The 14,483-nt window shown below is 59.7% G+C and overlaps 7 protein-coding genes across 8 annotated transcripts; 2 read left to right on the top strand and 5 right to left on the bottom strand.

The window, feature by feature from the left end:
* The first annotated feature begins 498 nt into the window (after positions 1-498).
* On the top strand, positions 499-1,841 carry SDRG_07460 (hypothetical protein). Its single transcript, XM_008613294.1, has one exon. It carries the CDS (start codon positions 584-586, stop codon positions 1,733-1,735), a length of 1,152 nt encoding a protein of 383 aa, XP_008611516.1. The 5' UTR covers positions 499-583; the 3' UTR covers positions 1,736-1,841.
* A 247-nt stretch (positions 1,842-2,088) lies between these two features.
* Positions 2,089-5,081, top strand: SDRG_07459 (the record flags this gene model as incomplete). 2 transcript variants are annotated; one of them, XM_008613293.1, is made up of 3 exons in its annotated part: positions 2,089-2,454; positions 2,505-4,818; positions 4,894-5,081. In XM_008613293.1, exons 1-3 carry the CDS (start codon positions 2,107-2,109, stop codon positions 5,043-5,045), a joined length of 2,814 nt encoding a protein of 937 aa, XP_008611515.1. In that variant the 5' UTR covers positions 2,089-2,106. The 2 variants fall into 2 exon arrangements, with proteins under 2 accessions (XP_008611515.1, XP_008611514.1); XM_008613292.1 differs by having other exon boundaries at positions 2,107-2,454; positions 2,505-5,045.
* SDRG_07458 (hypothetical protein) lies at positions 2,986-6,595 on the bottom strand. The gene is made up of 4 exons (XM_008613291.1): positions 6,059-6,595; positions 5,813-6,012; positions 5,424-5,769; positions 2,986-5,379 (listed from the first exon to the last, which is right to left on the bottom strand). The coding sequence occupies exons 1-4, from the start codon at positions 6,588-6,590 to the stop codon at positions 5,069-5,071; spliced, it is 1,389 nt and encodes a 462-aa protein (XP_008611513.1). The 5' UTR covers positions 6,591-6,595; the 3' UTR covers positions 2,986-5,068.
* A 270-nt stretch (positions 6,596-6,865) lies between these two features.
* SDRG_07457 (hypothetical protein) lies at positions 6,866-8,114 on the bottom strand. The gene is made up of 3 exons (XM_008613290.1): positions 7,713-8,114; positions 7,446-7,669; positions 6,866-7,396 (listed from the first exon to the last, which is right to left on the bottom strand). Exons 1-3 carry the CDS (start codon positions 8,073-8,075, stop codon positions 6,916-6,918), a joined length of 1,068 nt encoding a protein of 355 aa, XP_008611512.1. The 5' UTR covers positions 8,076-8,114; the 3' UTR covers positions 6,866-6,915.
* A 1,196-nt stretch (positions 8,115-9,310) lies between these two features.
* Positions 9,311-11,355, bottom strand: SDRG_07456 (hypothetical protein). The gene is made up of 2 exons (XM_008613289.1): positions 11,034-11,355; positions 9,311-10,989 (listed from the first exon to the last, which is right to left on the bottom strand). The coding sequence occupies exons 1-2, from the start codon at positions 11,343-11,345 to the stop codon at positions 9,355-9,357; spliced, it is 1,947 nt and encodes a 648-aa protein (XP_008611511.1). The 5' UTR covers positions 11,346-11,355; the 3' UTR covers positions 9,311-9,354.
* A 62-nt stretch (positions 11,356-11,417) lies between these two features.
* Positions 11,418-12,184, bottom strand: SDRG_07455 (hypothetical protein). The gene is made up of 2 exons (XM_008613288.1): positions 11,957-12,184; positions 11,418-11,912 (listed from the first exon to the last, which is right to left on the bottom strand). The coding sequence occupies exons 1-2, from the start codon at positions 12,131-12,133 to the stop codon at positions 11,469-11,471; spliced, it is 621 nt and encodes a 206-aa protein (XP_008611510.1). The 5' UTR covers positions 12,134-12,184; the 3' UTR covers positions 11,418-11,468.
* A 213-nt stretch (positions 12,185-12,397) lies between these two features.
* On the bottom strand, positions 12,398-13,791 carry SDRG_07454 (hypothetical protein). The gene has a single exon (XM_008613287.1). It carries the CDS (start codon positions 13,755-13,757, stop codon positions 12,501-12,503), a length of 1,257 nt encoding a protein of 418 aa, XP_008611509.1. The 5' UTR covers positions 13,758-13,791; the 3' UTR covers positions 12,398-12,500.
* Positions 13,792-14,483: the final 692 nt, after the last annotated feature.

Genomic DNA, 14,483 nt, shown 5'->3' with positions numbered 1-14,483 from the left:
CACGACGTCTGCTGCCGTAGCCTCCACAGGTGATTACCCGACGCCAAGTCTAGCCTTTTGGCTGTCCATCTAGAAGGTCTTCTGGGTGGATTTCAACATCGGGCGACCTGGTGGGTCCACCGCGTGCGCCCACGAATCATATGCCGTCGGTGGGTCCTACCAAAACATGTGTCCGATGCGCACGTTGAAGTAGCTTGGGCGGCGCGTGCCCGCCATCCTCTGCACGCCCCACTCGAACAAGAGAGGTCTACGAGCCCCCGTCGGTGTAGTAGTGTCGTCTGGACGTAAGGTCTCTATCAAGCGCGCAAGCTACACCTCATATAACACTGCTCGGAGGACTAGGTGCTGGACGGACGCAAAATATCTCGCAGCGTCGTTCGTCTGTGGCAGTCGGAACAGATTTACAGTACAAACAAACTGATAGTTAGTTAATACTGGATACTCGAAGGTTCGCGACCAAGATTCACGCAGGCGATGGTATCTTAGCACATCGTTGGGCAAAAAGTGATCGCCGATCCGGTGCCAACCTTCGTCGACTGCCACCCTCGACTTCATTTTCCGATTCGCCTCGAAAGCCACCAACATGCCCATTGACCTCGAACGCCCGCAGACGCACCTGCTTCTCAAGGAGGTCGAGCCGATGTCCCGCACGCGCAAGGCGCTCCTCGGCCTTGGCGCCGGCCTCGTGCTCCTCGGCGCCTACTCGGCGACCGTCGCGCACACGGAGCCGGCACTCCCGTCCTTCAACATGGAGACGGTCCAGCTCGCGGCGTCAGCGGCGTGCACGTTCAACGACGGCGACCTCATCACGGTGCAGGCCGACACCGGCAAGCTCCTCGCCCGTTGCAACGGCTGCGTCCCGAACGGTGCCAACCCGGATTCGGCCTTCTTCCATGTCTCGACGTCGACGGGTAACCCGTGGGCCGTGTGGAAGGTCACCAACACGGGCAACGGTAAGCTTGCGCTCCAAGCCGACTCTGGCAACTTCTTGGCGCGCTGCAACAACTGCGCGCCCGGTGCCGCGTACCCGGATGAGGCGTTCGTCCACGTCAAGGACTGGCGCACTGGTCCGTGGGCCCAGTGGACGTGCGTCGACGCTGGCAACGGCAAGATTGCCTTCCAAGCCGATTCTGGCAACTATCTGGCGCGCTGCAACAACTGCGTCTCCGGCGGTGCGTACCCGGATGCGGCCTTTGTGCATGTCAACGCCTACACCAGCGGCCCGTGGGCGCAGTTTACGGTCAACCGCCTCCCGTCGCCCGCATGCACGTTCACGGACGGTCAAGTGATTGGTCTTCAGGCTGACACTGGCAAGTTCCTTAGCCGCTGCAACAACTGCATCCCGGGTGCGGCGTACCCCGACTCGGCCATGCTCCACGTGCCAGCGCTCGCGGGCAACCCGTGGTCGCAGTGGAAGGTCTACAACACTGGTAACGGCAAGCTCGCGTTCCAGGCGGACTCTGGCAACTTCTTGTCCCGCTGCAACAACTGCGCGGCCGGCGCTGCCTACCCGGACGAGGCGTTCGTCCATGTCAAGAACTGGCGTGATGGTGCGTGGGCGCAGTTTACGTGCGTCGACCTCGGCAACGGCAAGATCGGTCTCCAGGCCGACACGGGCAAGTTTGTCTCGCGCTGCAACAACTGCGTCCGCGGCGCGTACCCCGACTCGGTCATGATGCACGTCGCCAACGCCAAGGACGGCCCGTGGTCGCAGTGGACGGTCGTCAAGCCGTAAGCAACCACTTGCGTTGCCCGTCCCCGCTCGCTACTGCTGCGCGCATTTTGCATGTTTTGGAGATGTAATCTCAAAGGAATGGACGGGACTTGTCTTTGATGCTGCTTGTTATTACTCCTCGAGGTGGTACTTTCAAACAAAAGGCTTGTGGTGTTCGAATGGCGACTAGCAGTGGAAGAAGCTCTTTGGGACTGTGTCAGCTCTGACGCGATCTACCAAGCGCTCAATGGAAGGATGCAGCGGATGTGTCTCGGTGACGCTGGCGCGTCGGTTGATGGCTTGCATCGTGGGTCGTCCCGCGCGCTGCTATTCATAGCAACCTCGAGTTTGACATGGAGGCAACTCGTAGAAAGGCCAGAAATAGACGGGACATGGCGTCGCGCATCGCCCAGCGGCGGTCCGTGGCCGCCCCGACGCGTCTTCAGACGGACGCCGCCAAGCCACGGCCGTCGGTCGCAAGCCCTCGCAGTAGTAGCATCCCACCGGCGAGCAAGACACCACCCGCAAGCAAGACGCGTCCGCCGCCGGCGCCGACGTCGACGATCCCGAAACCACGACCGTCGACGGCGTCGTCGTCCAACATTCAGCGCACGGCATTGCCACGCTCGGCGACGAGCCGCATATCGTCCGCACCTCGGTCAACGCTACTGGAGAAGAAGCCACCGCTCATTCGACAAGCGACCACCTCGTCGCTGCTCAAGCCACCGAGTGCGATCGAGGTAGCACTGTGTCATCTCGTTAGTGCAAATGTCAACCGGATGCCTACTAGACGTCATCCAAGACCAAGCCTGTGATGCGCAAGACGGCATCGCTCTCGACGCCAGCGCTCGTGCTGTCGACGGCACGGCCAATCGAAGCGGCGGCCATGGCAGCACTGCAGTCGTCGCCAACCGCCAAGGCCGCCGCCAACCTTGATCTCGCGATTGAACGGGAAGAAGGTGCTGCCAAGCTCGCAGCGTGCAACGAATCGCTCGAAGCAAGGGACGCCGAGTTGGCAGCTACGGTATGCGAGTTCACTGCCAAGAACACCGAGCTTACTGCCAAGAACACCGAGCTCGCAGCCAAGAACACCGAGCTCGCAGCCAAGGGCGAGGAATTGGCTGCAAAGGATGCCTTGCTCGCAACCAAAGAGGCCACGATCACAGACTTCAGCACTGCGTGTGCTCGGCTCAAGGCCGACTGCGAGACGTACGCAACGACAGCACTCAACTGGAAGTCCAAATGCGAAGCCGCTGAGGCTGCCACGCTCATGTGGCAAGGCAAGTGCGAGGCTCTGACGCGTGAGCTTCAGCACGCACAAACAAGTGCAATGTCGATATCGAAGGACGATTTATTCAAGCCAGCGATGGCACGCCGGAGCAGCTCGTCGGTGCTGCTGCGTGCCAACGCCGCGTGGGTCCAAGCGGCCGAGGGCCTTGAGCACAACTTGGCGGACGCGGAGACGCTCATCCAGCACTTTCACAGCGACAGTGACGCGCCGACGTCACCGATGATGATGCACCGCACGTCGTCGTTGGTGCTACCCGACACGATCGCGGCGCTCGACGCGCAGCTCCAACGCATGCCGCTTCAGCTCGAGGACGAGACGATGGCGAGCCAACAAGGCTACGAGCGCGACCTCTTCAACCTCAAGAAGGAACTCCGGCGCCTCGGCGAGTACGTGCGGTCCCAGCAAAGCGTGACGCTCCTCGAAGACGAGTTCAAACAGTACAAGCTCAGCACGGAAGAGAAGCTCCATCGGTCCCACGATGAGCTCCATAGCCTTCGCGCCAAGCTTTTGGGGCTAGCCAAGACGCACTGCGAGCAGATGGCCGAGGCCGTCACGCGCATGAACGTACTCGAAGACACGATCGAAGCGCTCCAAGCTGGCGCACCAGTCGCCGAGCCCGACGACCACATGGCCGCGTGGAAGGTCGAGCGCGACCAGCTAAGCGCCACGATTACGTCGTACGAGCGCACGCACGTTGAACTCCAGACGCAACTGGCGACGCTCCAAGCGTCGGTCGCGAGCATGAACGAGGAGAAGCTGCTGCTCACAGCGCAATGCTCGTCGCTCCAGAGCGCGCTCGCCAGTCGCAAGGACGTTGACGGCGTGTGGGACGTCATGTCGTCCACGTCGGCGTGGGTCGTTGACGTCCTGCGGGCGCAGCTCGACCAGTGCTATGTTCGTCGCAGCGTCTATGCGCGAGAGCCATCGCGAGCGTCGAGCGCTCGGGTGCTCGAGCTGGAAGCTACGCTATTAGATCGCGAGTCGCAAGCGCGCGAACTCCAAACCCAAAAGCGCGCGCTGGAGGCCCAGGTGCGCGAGCTTGAAAACCAAGTGCGAGATCTTGACGTCGTCGCGAGCGCAAGCGTGGACATGGAAAACTTGCAGCTGCAGCTTGACGGGCAAGAGCGCCAGCTCACGGCGCTGCGAGCGCAAAAACACCACGAGAGTGTCGAGAACCATGCGCGGATCGCGGCGCTTGAACTCGAGCGGGACGAACTTGAGTCTGGAGCGCGCGCATCAGGTGTGCAGTTGCAGCAGCTGCAAAAGCACATTGTATCGCTCACCGCGCGGTACGACCAGGAGCAAGCCAACAGCGTGCAATTGGACGCGACGTTGGAGGCGCAGCAAGCCCACATCACGGCGCTTGAGCGTACGAAGGCGACGATGGCGACCAAGATGGCGCAGCTGGAGCGGGCGCTCGCGCTCGCCGACAAGCAGCACGCAAATCATCGACAGCTCTTGGACCGTGACCACGCTGCCTCGGCGACGCTGCATCTGGAGATCGCGCACTTGAAAAAACAAAACGACGGGCTCGCGCAGCTTCTCGGTCGTCAAGAGGCGGCACTCCACGACGCGCAGAAGAGCGTGACCGACCTCGAAGCCCAAGTCGAGCGCTACCAGCTGCAGCAAGTCGAGTTGGATCAGTACAAGCACGAGGTCGAGGCCATGGAGGAGATTCTTGAGGCCAGCAGTCCGCTCCGCGGCGCGGCCGTGCGGCCGCACATGCCATCGTCGTCGCCGCCGTCGCCAAGTGCCAAGCGAAGCGCGGACCCCCACGTGGCCATGTGGCGCGAGCGCTGCGCTGCGCTCGAAGGTACAAACGCCGCGCTGCTAGCAAAGCTCCAAGCAAAGGACGAGCCTGACATCCGCTTCTACGTCGCTCAAGTAGATGGTCTCGAAGAGCGCCTGAGCGAGCAAGCCGCCATGTACCAAGGCCTCCTCGACGACGCCCAAGCGCGTTGCGATGCGCTCAGCGCCAAGTACGACGCCGCGATGCGACAGCTCTCGACGCTACCGACAAGCCTCGACCAAAGCATCTAGTGTCGTAATCGCAGCACCATTGCTTAGAGCTCGTCCTTGATGTGCGCAAACGACGCTGTCGTGGCGGGCAGCTGCAGGTGCGCGAGGAGGAGGTGCGCAGCGTTGCGGCCGCTAAGCGCGCTCATCTCCATCGCACTCGCCGCGTTCTCGATCGCATTGGGGTACACAAGGCCGGGCAGCACCTCGAACGGGCCGAACACCTCGGGTACGTGGAACGTCGGATACGCCGCCCACGGATACGTTTGGACAATCTCAAAGCGCGGCTCAAAGAAGGTCGCCAAGACGGCTGGGGTCATCGGCGCCCGGGAAAAGACCTTGTACAAGCTCACGCCGTCTACACGTTGCACTATGCAGTGGCGGGAGCATGGAGAGATGTACCTTTGCGGTACTGCAAGCCGATCGAAGAGAACGGAAGCGACGTGTTCTCGGTCGTCAAGATCGTCTCGGGCACGTCGGAAGGTCGCTGAAAGTACGCAGAATGCAACTCGCCTTGGACAAACGTCGTGTATGTCATTTGGAAGCGACGTGGCGCAATGTGCACTTGCGATGGCAGCGCCACGTTGCTGAGCTCGAGCGGCGCTGCGATGACGACGGCGCTGCACGTGGCCCCGCTTCCGCCGGACGTCATGAGTTCGAACGTGCCGTCGGTTGCAGGTGTGATGGACGTGATGGTTGTGTTGAGGTAGACATCGGCGTTGGCCTCGCGCAAGAGGCCTTCGGGGATCTACGAAGGTCCTCGTAGAAACGGGCAAAGACAGTTCGTCTACCTGGTAGTCGCCGCCGACGATCGCACGCAGGTCGTCGCCCGAGCCCGCGAGGCCCACAAGACCGCCAAAGCCGCTCATCGTCGTGTTTTGGCCATAGTTGACGCGCGTGATGCTGGCCATGAGCTCGTTGATGAGCCGCGGGCTCACGCCGTTGGCCACCATGATGGCTTCCAGCGACGTCTTTGTAGTCTCCAAGAGACCTACAATGTGCTACAGTGCATTGAAGCAAAGTCGAAGTAGTAGTACCGAGAGCCGCGAGGAGGTCAGTGGGTGACGCGTACGCGGCGCCAGCGTCCTGGAGCGTGTAGATAGCGTCAAACTTGTCGAGTGTTTTCTGGACGATATTCTTCATGCGCTTGAGATTCAGCGGCCCGTAGCGCCAGAGCATCTTGGCCATGGTCACGTAGCTCGACGTCGACGTTTCCAACGCAAAGTCGTCGCCCGTAAAGATACCCATGCGCAACGTGCCGTCAATAAACTGCCCGGGCTTGACGAGCGTCAGGCCTAGTCGCTGCGCAAAGCCGACCATGTACTTGTTGTTGACGTGGATGATTGTCCCGCCGGCCTCGATCTTGACACCGCGGTACGGGAACGCGTGCATGCGACCGCCCACGTGGCCTTCCTTCTCAAAGACGCTGAGGCGGACGCCGGCATCCGCGAGGAAGTGAGCTGCGCTGGCGCCCGCAATGCCCGAGCCCACAATGCATACATGCGGCGGCTCGGCAACGACGCAGTTGAGAGCAGCGACCGCAAGACCAAGAAGGAATCCTCGCAGCATCGTGTTAATCCGAAAATGGCAAATTTCGAAGATCGCAACGGTACTGTTTATTGCAGTAGAGCGGTAAATTACGGTTCTTTTGAACAGTTTACGGCAAACTTGGACACAGAACAGGTGCATTTCAGCGGCAAATTCCGCGTTTTCTGGACACAGTGCTGACGTACACAGCTGGTGTGCGTCTATACACGTACATGAGTGGACCCTTGCTGTGTCGAATCACCTGTCGCTTGGTGTGTGTGGTCACGGTCCCGCCGGCCGAAAAACTCAGATTTGGATCACCATTTGACGACCACATGCATATTTACGGTATATTTGTATCAGATCCTTACGGATCGCCGATCGTCGCCGCCTGGCACGCGCAGTAGGCGTTGCCGTGGTCGTCTCGACACGAGGCTTGTACCCTGGTGAAGGCAGTTTGGTTTAGCCACGTTGGCGGCTTGAAGACGTCATCTAATGTCGCCATCACTTGAGAGCTCGTCGAGAGCACGAGAAAGGACGTCGAGAAGAGATCCGCGGCGTCGACTCTGTACCGACCCGGTGGCCACGCGCGACCGTCCCTATCGAGTCGAATACCCGCCAGCGCAGTGGTCGGCGGCAGTGTCACAGCCACCTGCAGCGAATCGCGTCGACCTTCGTCGTCCGTGATGCGCATGCGAATCTGCGTGACGTTGGCGCCGCTGGGTATCGCAAGACCGAGCCAGATCCCATCGATATGGTCGTTCAAGACAATGCCTGGCAGTCCCTGGATGCTTTGGCCGTCCCAGCCGTCGGATACGACCACCGCCAGACCCGGCGTCATATACTCCCTACATGGACAAAAGCTCAAATGGCAGCCGGCTTGAGGTAGAGTCGTACGTATGATCAATAGATACGAGGCGCGTCGCCATCGTCTTTGGAAGCGACGTCGGCGTGAGTATGCCCGCCACGGTCACGCCCAGAGGACAGGCGGCTAGCGGGGCTGTGATCTCGTCTTCGTAGCGCATCGTGAAGTTCGTCACTCGTGGCTGACTGCAGCTAAAGTTGGCGTCGCCCGGCCACGTGTCAAGATAGAGACGGCCGAGGATATAGCCGGCCACGACCTAGGGCCAACTTGACGGACGAAAAGTAGTCTTAGCGACGTACGCGCATGTGGTCTCGGTCGAGCGCTGGGCAGGTGCCCGGTAGCAGCTTGGCACGTGGCACAATGTCAATGCACTGGGTCGAGTCGCAAATCGAAGTGGCACGGGCGACAACGAATGACGGCGTCGCGTCCGGCTGCCACGTACTATACTGCAGAGAGAGCGTCGTCAAAGTGGCCAAGGCGATGATGACAGCAAAGAACATCTTGAGGCGCCGCCAGCGCTGCAGCCGCGCTCGCTGGTGCTGCTCGATCTGAGAGAGGTAGCTGTTCATGTGCAGCGGCGCGCGCCGCCGCGGGTTGCTCAAGAGACTGCACACTTCGTCGTCGTCGTCGCTCCCCACCGGGTACTCGTCGCGGTAGGACATGATCCTTTGAGATCCCGTTGGATTCTTTCGAAACTCGACGCGGATTTTATTTTTCTGACGTGGCAGCGTCCAATGCGTTTATTCGAAGATTGTGGGTTAAACCCACCCACGTGGGTTTTTGTACCGGCTCCAGCACCTGCCGCTGCCACGTCATGTGGTCGGTTGCGATTCACCAACAAAGTCCGTTCCAAGCCCGTGAACATATATATATATATGAACGTGTTATCTTTGTTGTAACAAAGACTTCGCATACGTAGAGACCAGCAATCTCCCTCTTCATTCGCTCGCCGGGCCGTGGCAGGCGGCAGCTCGTCTGGCTCTTCTGTCGTCGCCCCGCGACGCCTGTGGCCGCGGGTGAGGCACTAGACGACACAGTCGGTGAAATCTTTCCAGGCGTCGCGGTCGGCGGCAAAGCTACACAGTGTGTCAAGGTCCTTGAGAGACGCCAGCGACTGAGGCGGCGTCAGCGACGGGAGGTCGCAGTGGATGCCTCAAAATCGCTCGCTCGATTTAAGTGGCATGGAGAGCAACACCCTGACGCTCCAAAACAAGGGGCCGAATGACCGATACACAAAGACAATGTGCTATCAACCAAGCAGCCACCATAGGTGGAGGAGATGGCCAAGAAGGGTGTCAAATTCCCTGCAAGAGCACAAAAAGCCTGGAACCTCCGTGCATCTGTAGGTTACTTCTTCCCACCAACTTCCGTACCCGTCCCATGATTAGCCTCCAATTTAATTAGCAACACACATTTCGAGAATGTGTGGTGCTTTTCCTGATTTGCAAAATTTCGGCGCCTGTGATTGGTCGAAATGCACCAATCGGGTGCGAAACCGCTCGTAGAAGGGACTACACACCTTCTGAAACGACCACCAGCTTTTGCGCTCGTCATGTCCTGTCGCTGTACTGAGACCCAAGAAGCCAACGAAGTGATTCATATTCCTTTTCAATCGTTATCTTTAGCATGCCGACAAGCTACTCGGCCGTCTCGCTGGCCTTTGCCAACACCCGCAGGCGGTATTCCCAGCGCGCCTCCAAAGGCAGCACCGACACGATCGATGCATCCATACTTCGCATTGCGGTCATCCTTGCGCTGTTCATTCTCGTTCTTGCCGCCTCTACGTACATGGTGATCCTCAATTACGTATCCGACTACCGCAAGACGACGCACCAGCGCAACATGCTGCTACCTCATGCGACGAGCTTCCATGAGGCGTCACAAGACGCCAATTAACTTACAGTACAATATACATTCCTTCATTTCAGATTAAGAAAGCACCTAGACTGTCTTGGCGTAGACCATAATGGCGGTCGCATGCAAGGCGATGGTCGCAGCACAGGATGACTGGAGCTCCGAGATCTCCTGCGCCGCTCGCTCGGCCTCGCGCTGCCACGCCAACGCTTCCACCTTGAACGGCTGCCGCTGACCCGTTCCCGCCTTGGCGTCTGCGCGTACTTCGTTCAAGACGCGCTCAATCGTGGAGGTCTTGCGCTCCAAGTGGTGCAGCTCCGACTCCTTGGTCGCAAGCGCTTTACGGGCAGTGGCCAGCGCCTCGTGCACGGTTCGCAGTGCCAGCACGCTTCGTTCGAGATGGCTGTTGCGGCGTCGGAGGTTCGCGCGTATGAAACGCTGGCGTGCGAGGCTCTCTTGCAAGCGCCCATAGGCGCGTCGCACGTTGTTTAGCTCCTTTGCCAATGCCGCGTGGTCGTTGCCATGTTCGCGCGCGTCCAGTTCGTGCTGTAATTCTTGGAGCTGCAGCTGCAACGCGGTGGTGTCCCGCTTGTATGTTTCCTTCTGCTTCTTCAAGCTGGCTGCGACACCTCGGTATTGCTGCTGCCAGACTTCGATTTCGACAACCGGCGACGGCGTGGTGGGTGCCGTTGTTGTCTTCTGCGCACGGGCCAGCTCCGCGACCAAGGTATCACAGCGGTCTTGCAGTGAGACGATCCGCGCCGTCTTGGCAACGACTTCCTGCGCCGCCACGCGTGCGTCTCGGAGCTCGGCGGTTTGATCTTGCAGGCACTTGGCTTGGATCACAGCGCGCGCTTGAAGTTCGCGAATCACGTTGCGTGCGATGTTGAGCTGCTTGCGCACGTGCTCGTACTTGCGCTGCGCACTGCTACCACGCATTCCGTCGTCAGTGGGCGTTGTACGATCGCATTGGGTGAGCTGCAGCTGGAGCTCGGCCACTTGTTCGTCATGGTCATTGGACAAGTGCACAATATGCTGCTTGAAGCGCTGGAGCTCGTTCTCGAGTTCGCGCACTTTGGCCTCATGCGACGCCGCGCGCAGACTCGCCACCTCAGCTTGCAACGCTTGAATCTGACGTTCGTGCGCAGGTGGCGCGTTGCCACCATTGTCGTTCTCGTCCTCGTCGTCCTCGTATTGGAGGTGCCCTGGCATACAATGCTCGGTGGACGTTAGCTCGCCGTCGTCACTGCGGAAGCGCTCGACGATCGTCGCGCTCGCGTCGTCGTCGTCGTCGCCCACGTCCCACGAGTGAGAGACCACGCTGAGGCGACCAGCGTCTTGTAGCGCTTCGTGCTCGACGACAAGGTCTTCGTACTTTTTCTTCCAGGTAAGCGCCTTGTCGGCAAGCGCGTTGCAATCGCCTTGGAATTTGGCGCAGATCTTTTGCGTATCCGCCAAGACCGACTGGAGATGCGCCACTTGCTGCTGCAAATGACGCACGACGTCGTCTTTCGTGGCCGCGCTCACCTCGAGCGACTGCTTTGCGCGCTCGAGCACTTCCACTTGGTTTTTCAAACCAGCGACGCTCTCGTTTTTGCTGGCTGCAAGGACGTCGCTGGTCGAGGAGAGTGATGTTGGAGGAATGAGCTTGCTACGTGCCTCGACGCCTTCATCGAGCGTCCTCGCAGACGCCGCTTTACTTCGGGGCGTCAGTCGCTTCGCCTACACACGCATGGAAACGTGCTTCGTCATCGAGGGCGTGCTACCTCGATGGAACTGCTACTCGTCGCCGATCGGGGCCGCGTGATGGCGGACGGTCGTCGCTCTGGAAGCGACGTGCGCGGCGAGATGAGATGCGACACCATCGACTGTGTGCGTTGTGGCTTGGGCGGCGCGCTGGTCACAACAGCTGGCGGCGGAGATGTCTTGAGCTTGGACGCTACAGTGGCTTTGCCGCTGGTGGCCTTGGTGGTGTCGGTCGACGGGGGTACGGGAATCCCGCTGTCCGAGAGCTTGCGCTCCAGCGCACGTCGAGGGTGGGCGCTTGCAGGCCGGACGAGAGGCCGCCCCGAGCTCATTCTAGGACCGCAAATTTAGAACTGGTGGCACCAAGATAGACATCCGGGGTAGGGTTCATCGCTAAAAATAGATTGTGTTGCCAAGACGACCGTACTATGTTACAGGGGTTAATGAGAGGCAAGTTACGAGGGCGTTTGGCCGCGGGGTTTCTTCGTAGGCATCTCGTCGGCCTCGACGAGCAGGATACTGCGCAACTCAAGGACGGCGTCGTCGATCGTTGTCGAGTCCGGTTGTTCTGGGCTCGGACTTTCGTGGTGGCAAAGCGCTTCGTACCGCGCCTTCCAGCTCGCCGCGTTCTCTGCCAACAGCTCGCAGTCGGCTTGGAGACGCGTGCACGTCTGCGTAAAGGTGCTGATGATCGCATCCTTGTCCGCGAGCGTCGCTTGCAGCCGGTGGTAGTGCATTGTCATTTCCTCGAGCTGGCGCTCCACCTCGGTCGTCTTGGGCGGACTCGAGTTGCTCGTACGGCGCACGACAGGCTCGGGCTGAAGATCGAGCTTGGAGGACCGGCGGGACGCGAGCATCGGGTTGCCGGGCGGGTGGCAGAGCACTTTGGGCGGTGACCCCTGACACGCGTCAATACGATAGGCATGCAGGCGAAATCAAGTACCTCGTCGGCGGAGCCGTGCTTTTGGATGCTCGACGTAGTCTCTTGCATGTACCGCGGCCGGGCCTCGCCAGAGTCGGTGCGCAAGAGGTCTCTCGTCGACGTCGATGTGATCGACGACCGCGACGATCGGCTGCGGCTAATGTGGGGCGGGCTCACAGACCGTGGCGGCGACTCCATGCGTCTCTGTTGCTCGTATTTGGGTGGCTATTTCAACTGCGTGCCAGCGCCGAGGTGTGTAAGAATAGAGAGGCCGGATGCCGTTACAAAACCGACGATGGCCATACGTGGCACCCGCTGCGTCAAGAACGAGGATCGTCTTTTGCCAATCAGTGCTCTCCGCGTTATGAGGGCATAAATTTCATCGCTTGACCTTGGAGACTCTGTTCCATACCTTCGTTCACTTCTCTAGTACATTAGTCGCTACATCAACACTTGGTCAGCTTGTTAGTACGAAGAATAGAACGTTGATTCACGAGGTTAGACAGCTGCACCATGGACACAGGCACGCGACGGCCGCGGGACGTAGATCGAATGGTGGTCTTGCTTACTGCTTGACGACCGTCCACTGCGACCACGCGCCGAGCTTGGGGTTGCTGACATGCATCGTGACCGCGTCGGGGTACGCGCCGCGGACGCAGTTGTTGCAGCGCGAGACAAAGTTGCCCGTGTCGGCCTGGAGACCGATCTTGCCGTTGCCGAGGTCGACGCATGTAAACTGGGCCCACGCACCGTCGCGCCAGTTCTTGGCGTGCACAAAGCCTTCGTCCGGGTACGCGGCACCGGTTGCACAGTTGTTGCAGCGGGCCAAGTAGTTGCCAGAGTCCGCCTGGAACGCGAGCTTGCCGTTGCCTGTGTTGTAAACCTTCCACTGCGCCCACGGGTTGCCCGCGAGCGCCGAGACATGGATCATCGCCGAGTCGGGGTATGCTCCGCCCGAGACGCAGTTGTTGCAGCGGCTAAGGAACTTGCCCGTGTCGGCCTGAAGCCCAATCACTTGACCGTCCGTGAACGTGCACGCGGGCGACGGAAGGCGGTTGACTGTGAACTGAGCCCACGGACCGTTGGTGTAGGCGTTGGCGTGCACAAAAGCCGCATCCGGGTACGCTCCGCCGCGGACGCAGCTGTTGCAGCGCGCCAGGAAGTTGCCCGTGTCCGATTGGAAGGCAATCTTGCCGTTGCCAGCGTCGACGCACGTCCACTGGGCCCACGGACCGGTGCGCCAGTCCTTGACGTGGACGAACGCCTCGTCCGGGTATGCGGCACCGGGCGCGCAGTTGTTGCAGCGCGCCAAGTAGTTGCCAGAGTCGGCTTGGAGCGCAAGCTTGCCGTTGCCCGTGTTGGTGACCTTCCAGACGGCCCACGGGTTACCCGTCGACGTCGACACGTGGAAGAAGGCCGAGTCTGGGCTAGCACCGTTCGGCATGCAGCCGTTGCAACGGGCGAGGAGCTTGCCGGTGTCGGCCTGCACCGTGATGAGGTCGCCGTCATTGAACGTGCACGCCGGCGACGGTGCCTGTTGGAGCATGTTGGCGTTGACCACCGTCGGCATCATGGGCTGCGTGTCCGCGGCAGCCGCCGAGTACGCGCCAAGGAACGCGAGGCTCGTACCGAGCGCGATGAGGGCCTTGCGCGTGCGAGACACTTTGGGCGCGACGGCTTCGTCCTTCATGAGGAGTTGTTCTTCCTTGATGAGAAGGTGTTTTTGCGAACTGTCCGTCTCGATCGGCATGTTGGTGGCTGTCGTGTTCGAGGCGAATGCGAAAATGAAATGTGGTGGCGGAATTTGAGTCCATTCGAACATTTTGCGACAAGATTCGGTTACGCGATCTCTCTAGAAAGGCGCGTCTTTTGTGGGGTCAATGTCCGTCCATGCGCCTGTTCGGCCCAATCTTCGAACAACAAGCTTGCTGTTTTGCAGATATCTCGTATTGCAATTGTAGAAACATTGCAAACACCAACATTCGTATATCTTCGCCATCGATACCCTTAGATCGAGTGGCGTGTGGGACACTTACGTGGCCTCGGCGTCCAAACGAAACAGTTACATCGGTGAGCGCCTGTTAGGATAGGAGTTCCTTGTGTGGTGATCCATGCGTCGAGTACAATGTGTTTTCGATTGTACTGTCGGAAGCTTTGCAGATCGGGGCGCTAAGAGCTCCTCGTTCACGGCGACGACCGTCACGGCTTCTTATCGTCAAGAATTTTTCTGGCAGGTAACGAACGCTGCAAGCGATAGATGGCGCAAATATCAACGAACCTCTTAATGTGTTTGTCCAACTTTGAATTGAAAAGGCGCAGCTTACGTCGCAACCAGTCGTGACGGTCGTCGCCGTGAACGAGGAGCTCTTAGCGCCCCGATCTGCAAAGCTTCCGACAGTACAATCGAAAACACATTGTACTCGACGCATGGATCACCACACAAGGAACTCCTGTCCTAACAGGCGCTCACCGATGTAACTGTTTTGTTTGGACGCCGAGGCCACGTAAGTGTCCCACACGCCACTCGATCTAAGGGTATCGATGGCGA

The sequence above is a fragment of the Saprolegnia diclina genome (assembly GCF_000281045.1).
Source record: "Saprolegnia diclina VS20 unplaced genomic scaffold supercont1.21, whole genome shotgun sequence".
Classification (NCBI taxonomy): domain Eukaryota; phylum Oomycota; class Saprolegniomycetes; order Saprolegniales; family Saprolegniaceae; genus Saprolegnia; species Saprolegnia diclina.
This window is presented reverse-complemented; position numbering and strand designations above follow the sequence as displayed.

Bases quoted from the DNA above. Each gene is read 5' to 3' on its own strand.
- SDRG_07456 (XM_008613289.1), bottom strand. From the start codon at position 11,345: ATGAGCTCGGGGCGGCCTCTCGTCCGGCCTGCAAGCGCCCACCCTCGA. The intron at 10,990-11,033 runs GTAGCACGCCCT...ATGCGTGTGTAG, and splicing joins CGAGTAGCAGTTCCATCGAG to GCGAAGCGACTGACGCCCCG.
- SDRG_07460 (XM_008613294.1), top strand. From the start codon at position 584: ATGCCCATTGACCTCGAACGCCCGCAGACGCACCTGCTTCTCAAGGAG.
- SDRG_07457 (XM_008613290.1), bottom strand. From the start codon at position 8,075: ATGTCCTACCGCGACGAGTACCCGGTGGGGAGCGACGACGACGACGAA. The intron at 7,670-7,712 runs GTACGTCGCTAA...AGTTGGCCCTAG, and splicing joins TCGACCGAGACCACATGCGC to GTCGTGGCCGGCTATATCCT. The intron at 7,397-7,445 runs GTACGACTCTAC...TTGTCCATGTAG, and splicing joins CTCGTATCTATTGATCATAC to GGAGTATATGACGCCGGGTC.
- SDRG_07458 (XM_008613291.1), bottom strand. From the start codon at position 6,590: ATGCTGCGAGGATTCCTTCTTGGTCTTGCGGTCGCTGCTCTCAACTGC. The intron at 6,013-6,058 runs GTACTACTACTT...AGCACATTGTAG, and splicing joins TGACCTCCTCGCGGCTCTCG to GTCTCTTGGAGACTACAAAG. The intron at 5,770-5,812 runs GTAGACGAACTG...GGACCTTCGTAG, and splicing joins TCGTCGGCGGCGACTACCAG to ATCCCCGAAGGCCTCTTGCG.
- SDRG_07455 (XM_008613288.1), bottom strand. From the start codon at position 12,133: ATGGAGTCGCCGCCACGGTCTGTGAGCCCGCCCCACATTAGCCGCAGC. The intron at 11,913-11,956 runs GTACTTGATTTC...GACGCGTGTCAG, and splicing joins AGCACGGCTCCGCCGACGAG to GGGTCACCGCCCAAAGTGCT.
- SDRG_07454 (XM_008613287.1), bottom strand. From the start codon at position 13,757: ATGTTCGAATGGACTCAAATTCCGCCACCACATTTCATTTTCGCATTC.